Genomic DNA, 7,133 nt, shown 5'->3' on the forward strand with positions numbered 1-7,133 from the left:
AAACCCTACCCCTAACCACTAGCCCTCACAATAACACCTTAAATAACCATATATCTAATTAGTGGAAACATTAACCCTAACCATAATCCTAAGCCTAACACTTCATGCTTAATATTAACCATAGAAGTTTCCCTCCCTTAGCACTCCAAGATGACACCCAAAGCAAGCACTAAATCTAACCTGATACCAACACTAATTATAAACATAAACATACTCTGAGTGTCAACCACCTCAAATAGCCATTCAATAACTCAGAACACTATCCCTAACCCCAACTTCATAACCTTAAACCTAACCCGAACCTAACCTTGACCCTAACCATTACTGAACTCTAATGCTAACCCTAATTATAGCCTAACCCAAAACTAACCAAACCCTAACTGTAACCATGATAGTAAACATTAAAACAACACCCTAACCCAAACCTCAAAACTCAAATGTTAACCACAAACCTAACCCATTTTCTATTCCTAACCCTAATCTACAATAAACCTAACACTAAAAGATGAAAGTCTAACCCTAACCTTCTTACTATGACTCTAAAGTGAACTTCATTCCAACTGAAAGTCAACACTAACAATAAACTTTACCCTAATACTAAGCCTAATTCTAACTCCCAACTTCATTCCTGATGTAGGTGGGTCATTTGTCTATGTGTTACTTTCATTGGTTAATAAAGAGACTGCCTTGGTCTTTTAATAGGGCAGAAAATTAGGTGGGCAGAATAGACAGAACAGAATGTTGGGAAGAAGGCAGAGTAAGGCAGACGTCACGATTCCCCTTCCTGAGAAGGATACTGGCTAGACTCATGCTGGTAAGACATGACCTCGTAGTGGCATACAGATTATTAGAAATGGGTTAATCAAGATATGAGAATTAGCCAATAAGAGGCTAGAACTAACGGGCTAGGCAATGTTTAAATGAATACAGTTTCCGTGTAATTATTTCAGGTAAAACTAGTCAGGCAGCCAGGAGCCGGGTGGGACAAAAAGCAGACCACTGCTCCTTTAACACATTCCTAACCTCCTAATACCAACCCTAAACATAACCCCTAACCCTAACTGTAACACTAACCTGAACTCTACCACCAAATTTAATCCTAACCCAAAATTAACCACCAAACAGAAATTATAACCTAACACTAAACCTAACTCAATCCTAAATCTAACAAATCATAACCAAACCTTAACACAATTTTAACCTTAACACAAACACAAACCTAAACCCTAACCCTAATCCCTAAAGCTAACCCTTCATCAGAACATATGTTTCATCCCTACAGGCACAAGGCCAATAAAGTTTGTGTTCATGTGTAAATATAAATGCAATTCTCAAGGTGCCAGTATCTACTCTTCCTTAAAACAAGGCATCTGGAAGGTGGGCTAAGGTAGGAGTGGTAATCCAGGATGTCATAGGTGATAATATTTATTTTTTCCCAGGTCATAAATGCTGAAATAGTTCATATAAACACCCTAGAGAAAGCATACCAACAATGTGGGCACAATTCACTGTGAATTAACCCAACACACATTACCTAGTGCCTCCTATACACCCACATGCCAGGGACACAGTACACTGATGTGACTCATGTCCCATGTAAGCACTTGACAATTCCCAGATGATGGAAAGCTTTTGTTAGGTATTTCTAAATTCCAATTAAAATGTGAAGAAATTAAGCTAGTAGATGTTTTCATTTTTAAATAGAGGAAGAGAAAACTAGATCTGGGTGGGTTTGTGCCTGTTAAGGAAAGCCTGGCAGAACCAGATGTTAAAGAAGGAACCCTTAACCCTTAAAGAAGGAAGTCAGGGGATCTGAAGGCCATCCTTATTCACTCCATCATCCCTAAGAGGATACCAGTCTCGGGCACCTACTCCTTCAGTCCTCCCAGAACATAACAAAATCCTATTCTGGGCTTAGTTAACTAAGTAGTCAGCACATCACCTATGTTCCTCAGCACTGAGAGCCCCTCCCCATTACCTTTCTTCCATCTGGCCTGGGACTCATGAGAATAAAAACCAGGAGGCATGTGCCTTTAATCCCAGCACTTGGGAGGCAGAAGCAGGCAGATCTACAGAAAAAGTTCTAAGGTGGCCAAGTCTACACAAAGAAACCCTGCCTCAATTATATAAATAAACAAACAAAAAATATTTTTAAAAGAAAAAGAAAAGAAAAAAGATGGTTTGCCAGTTACAGTAAATTATGGCCACTCAACCAATCACTGGAAAAAAGTGAGAAGATAGGCTCATTTTTAAATGGAATATAACATTGTTTTGGAGTTACAAAGCTTTACCATCTACTGTCTTGTCTGTTTAGTTTGATTCTCAGAATAAATAACCTAAGAAACAAAGTTTATGATGTATCCATTTTACGGATGGACAACAGAAACCCAGGAAGAGTGGCTTTTACTAATTCTAGGATGCAAAAGAGATAAGGGAATACAGAGAAGAGGTACTTTCCTGAGTGGATCAGGGAAGGGTGTATCACAAAAGGCTTCCCGAAATTAAACAATGATTGAGTAGAAAATCATAATTGTAAAATTTTTAATAAGTAAATAATTTTAAAAAAAAAGAAAAAGAAAATCACAATTGTATACCGGCACCAGTTGAAAAAGAGGAGACTCCAGGTACATGGCTCTGCAAAGGCTTGCGAACATGTGGGAGTCTGGGAAGTTGACAGGATACAATGATGATGGAACTATGGCAATAGCTGACACTATGCACCAATTAATGAAGTATGAACTTTATCCTTAAAGCCAAGATGTTTCTCTTTTTCCCTGTCTGCACACACACACACACACACACACACACAAGCACACGCACACACACACACACACACACACACACAATATTCTCAACAGAGAGAAAATGTGCACAGATATGTGCCTTAGATCTTTCTCAGTGGCAAGGTGGGTGGAGGTTGGACAGGCTAGGCTAGTTGTTCAAGAATCCTAAAGAGATGGTGGGGGTAGAAATCAGAGGTGTGTCCCCAAATCTCCTGGTGCTACTGGGTAAGAATTTGTCCCTCGTGTCTCTACTTCCTCTGTCTATAAAGACAAAATAATAGGTTTGCATCTGTCTGCCTTGGGAATTGCTTGAAAATTAATGGTGCAGAGACCTGGCTAGCTTCCATGAGTTAAACAACACCCTTGTACAGTATACTACTGACACACATTAAATGCTGATATATAAAATGTGTTTTGAAGGTGGATCTGAGAATAATTATAGTTTGTTAATTATTGTTAATTTTACCACAGCTTGGAATGGTGGACTTTCTCTAGATTCTACAAGAGATTACAGTCCCTCCATACCATTAAATAAACACAGTTTCTCACAGGCTCCATTCTTTCATTATACTTAGTGGTTCAGCCACCTCCATTGATTACCAAGAAAGAAAATCAAATTGTAAAGGCTCTCTCCTAGTGGGCTTACTGAATCTCCAAAAAAAAAAAAAAAAAGTTTCTTTTCACTTATCTTTAACAAATATAGGCACACATGTGCATTCAAAAGAACTTTTAATACTTGGCACACCAACCAGGACAGCTGGATTCTGCAGGTGATGTGGTAATAGAATTGTTTCACTAGCCTGTCTTCATATTCTGCATCACTTTGTTTTCATAAATATTCATTTACAGGCCGGAATCCTGGGAAATCGGTGGCTGGGTGACTTCAGGTCTCCTTGCCTCATCTGCATCATCTCTCCTAGAATAGGATTTACTGACAGTACTGCTTGTATCCTGTGAGGTTGCACTAATGTTGGTGACCAGAGAAAGAATGAAGGAACTACCTAAATGTGTTATGAGGTGTCCTGGAGCAAGAAGAGAGGGAAGCAAAGAGACTGAAGATAGGAGCTGGGAGAGAAAAAGAGGAGGTATGGGATTATGGGACCTGGAATGAGATGGGCGATGGGCGTGGAGTTCAGCAGCTGGGCCTTTAGAGGAAATGAGGAGGCTGCACTAAGAGAGATAGGACCCCTGGTTTGGAGCCATAAAGAGGGCAGCGTCTCCAGGGTGGGGCCAGGTAAGTACTGGTTTCCTCTGTGGACTTTTGGTCAGCAGATGGCAGGAGCAGCCTCCCCGGCCTGATCCTATCTCAGGAGGCTTCCTTCGTGGGACCTGGGAATGGGGAGTGCCACCCAGATTCCACTGGGTGAGTCACTGGCTAACCAGTCCTGCAGGTCCCTGAGGATATAAGAGCGGGAGGGAGCGGCCCAGCAGCAGTCTCCGGCAGCTTCCTACCCAGTCTGATCGTTCAGAATCCCGGCTCCTGGTCAGTAGCTGTAAGTACACTTTCCTCCACCCCACCATGGCTAGGGGCTCAGAGTTAGCTCCTCTGCTGCTACTGCTGCTGCTGGCAGTGGTGACCCGCTTTTGCGTGGCACAGACGGACTGTAAGTGTCCCACCAACAAAATGACCATCTGCCGCTCTGAAAGCCCAGGTGGCGTCTGCCAATGCCGGGCAATTGGCTCACAGGTGTTGGTCAACTGTGCCACGCTGACTTCCAAGTGCCTGCTGCTTAAGGCGCGCATGAGCGCCCAGAAGAGCGGCCGCACCCTGGTGAAGCCTAGCGAGCACGCGATCGTAGACAACGATGGCCTCTACGACCCAGAGTGCGACGACAAAGGTCACTTCAAGGCACGCCAGTGTAACCAGACTTCGGTGTGCTGGTGTGTAAACTCAGTGGGCGTGCGCCGCACGGACAAGGGCGACCTGAGCCTGCGCTGCGACGAACTGGTGCGCACCCACCACATCCTCATTGAATTAAGCCACCGACCGACCAACCGAGCCTTCAACCACTCTGACTTGGACTCTGAGCTGCGGCGGCTCTTCAAGGAGCGCTACCAGCTGCGCCCCAACTTTCTGTCCGCAGTGCACTACGAGGAGCCCACCATCCAGATAGAGCTGCGGCAGAACGCGTCGCAGAAGAGCCAGGGAGACGTGGACATCGCTGACGCCGCCTACTACTTCGAGAGGGACATCAAAGGCGAGTCGCTTTTCACTGGTCTCCGCGGCCTGGATGTGCAGGTGCGTGGGGAGCCCCTGCACGTGGAGCGGACTCTCATCTACTACTTGGACGAGAAACCTCCCCAGTTCTCCATGAAGCGCCTCACCGCTGGTCTCATTGCTGTCATTGTTGTGGTTGTGGTGGCGCTAGTGGCTGGCGTGGTCGTCTTGGTGATCACCAACCGGAGAAAGTCAGGAAAGTACAGAAAGGTGGAGCTAAAGGAGCTGGGGGAGATGAGAAGCGAACCTAGCTTGTAGATGCCCAGCAGGTACTGGGCTACCGCATCACCCCAGACGGAATGGGCTGGCCTGTTGGTTGATTCTTGGCCAGGAGGTAATTTTCCTCCCAGCTCTGACCTCTTCCTTCTCTATTCACAAACAAATTCGCTAGATGCTGAGTTCAGGTCACCTCCTTGCCTTTGGTCTTGAAGGAAGCATTTCTGAAATTCCTTGTTCCGTCAATAGAAACCTGACCAGGGACTTAAGCAAAGGTGGCTTAGTTAAGAAGCAAGTGCCAGCCCGAAGTTGTTTCCCAGAGTCTTGAATCCACCTAAAGATTTAAATCAGTTGAAATGGGAAAGCAGTGCTTTTATTGTCCTGGGTTGGTATCTGTCTGCTCCTTGTCTTCCCGGAAAGAAGAGAAGTTCACTAATTGAGCCTGTGCAGTGTTCTTCATCCGCCGTCGTTTGTACCGGAAGAAAAGGCGTTTCCAATATCTGAATACATTTTAGATGTCTCTGTTGGACTGTATCTATTCTTCTGCCTGCTCTTGATAGAGCTGATACTAGTAATCTTCCCTTTGTAAAATGTTTGTACAGATGCGTCCTTGATAATGCTGCTGTTTTTTTTAAGCAACAACTCAAGTTTAATAAAATATGGGAAAGGCATAAACCTGAAGATGGACTGTGTGAAAATTCCCTCCAGAATTATATCATTTTGTTGGTTTCCTTTGTCTGATGCTTGGGTTTTACATTTTAAATTCTAACTAACGCTCCCTTGTGACATTCTAACATTGGCTACTGAAATTCTGGGGTTTCCTGCGGGCTGGGGTGGTGTCTTTGCCTACCATCTGACAGGCCCTGGGTTCTGTTCTCAGCAGGCATCTGGGGAAGGTGGGCGAGAAAGATTGAAACTTTGGAATTGCAGTTGCCTTGAAGGCGGTTGCTAAAATCTAGCCGCCTTCAAACCGGCAGAGGTGTGAGAGATGGGAGCAGCCTCTGGCTGCTTATTAACAGACAAACCTTCCTTATATAGTTCTTAAGCCATGTGGAGGAGCTAAGACCACTCCCAAGAATTCTAGGAAATGAATGACTAGGTGGGTGGCCTCAGGTCTCTGCGACTCATGTTCTGAAGAATAGGGCTAAGAGTCTGTTTCTCTCTTGTAAGGACACTCACCTGTTGGCGATGGTCAGCTGTATAAATGTTTGCTACTGAGTGTTGGGGGTGGGCAGAAGCGGGGAGGGGGTAAGGGGGAAAGATCTGAAGGTAGAAGTTGGGAGAATGGGGTGGGGCAGCGCCTCCAGATGCTTTCCTGAAATTCCAACATTTACTATTGGTTCCCTGCTAGTTTCCGAAGGTGGGAGGTGTGGTTGCCTAGCAAAGGGAAGCTGCACGGGGGTAGAGCCTGGGCGGGCTGACTGGTATCGGTTTCCTCTCCTGGCTTTCGTTTGCCCAGAGGCATATGCAGTGTGATGCTATCGCGCGCAGGGCTGGCTGGGTACTCCGTGGAGAGGGAGGGCCACCCAAATTCCTTTAGGTGAGCCGCTGGAACCAGCCGATCCGGTCTGACGGAGAATAAGGGCAAGAGAGAGAAGGGGGGGGGGGGGGCGGTGCAATCCGCAGAGTTCTGCAGTGTACCAACACCCAGCCCTAGCCTGCCAAACCCCACGTCTGGTCCACCCCTTCGCGCCCGGGCTTACTCCAGTACTGCGAGTACTAAAAGTGATGCCCTGCTTCGCATCGGCCCAGGACAACGACACTTGATCTGCCAAATAGATGGAGACCCAAGAGTTGCTGCCACTGTCGAGTTCGGCTTGGGTTTGGTGACTGACTGCTCCACGCTGACCTCCACGTGCAGCCCGCAGCTCAAGTGCGTGTGCTGGTGAGGCTCCTTCGTTTCACAAGCGTATATT

General features: G+C 45.8%; 1 protein-coding gene across 1 annotated transcript; it reads left to right on the forward strand.

The window, feature by feature from the left end:
* Nucleotides 1–4,194: 4,194 nt before the first annotated feature.
* Tacstd2 (tumor associated calcium signal transducer 2) lies at nucleotides 4,195–5,898 on the forward strand. Its single transcript, XM_048439622.3, has one exon. It carries the CDS (start codon nucleotides 4,303–4,305, stop codon nucleotides 5,257–5,259), a length of 957 nt encoding a protein of 318 aa, XP_048295579.3. The 5' UTR covers nucleotides 4,195–4,302; the 3' UTR covers nucleotides 5,260–5,898.
* Nucleotides 5,899–7,133: the final 1,235 nt, after the last annotated feature.

This window comes from Myodes glareolus, chromosome 6, assembly GCF_982192425.1.
Source record: "Myodes glareolus chromosome 6, mMyoGla1.1, whole genome shotgun sequence".
Classification (NCBI taxonomy): Eukaryota; Metazoa; Chordata; class Mammalia; order Rodentia; family Cricetidae; genus Myodes; species Myodes glareolus.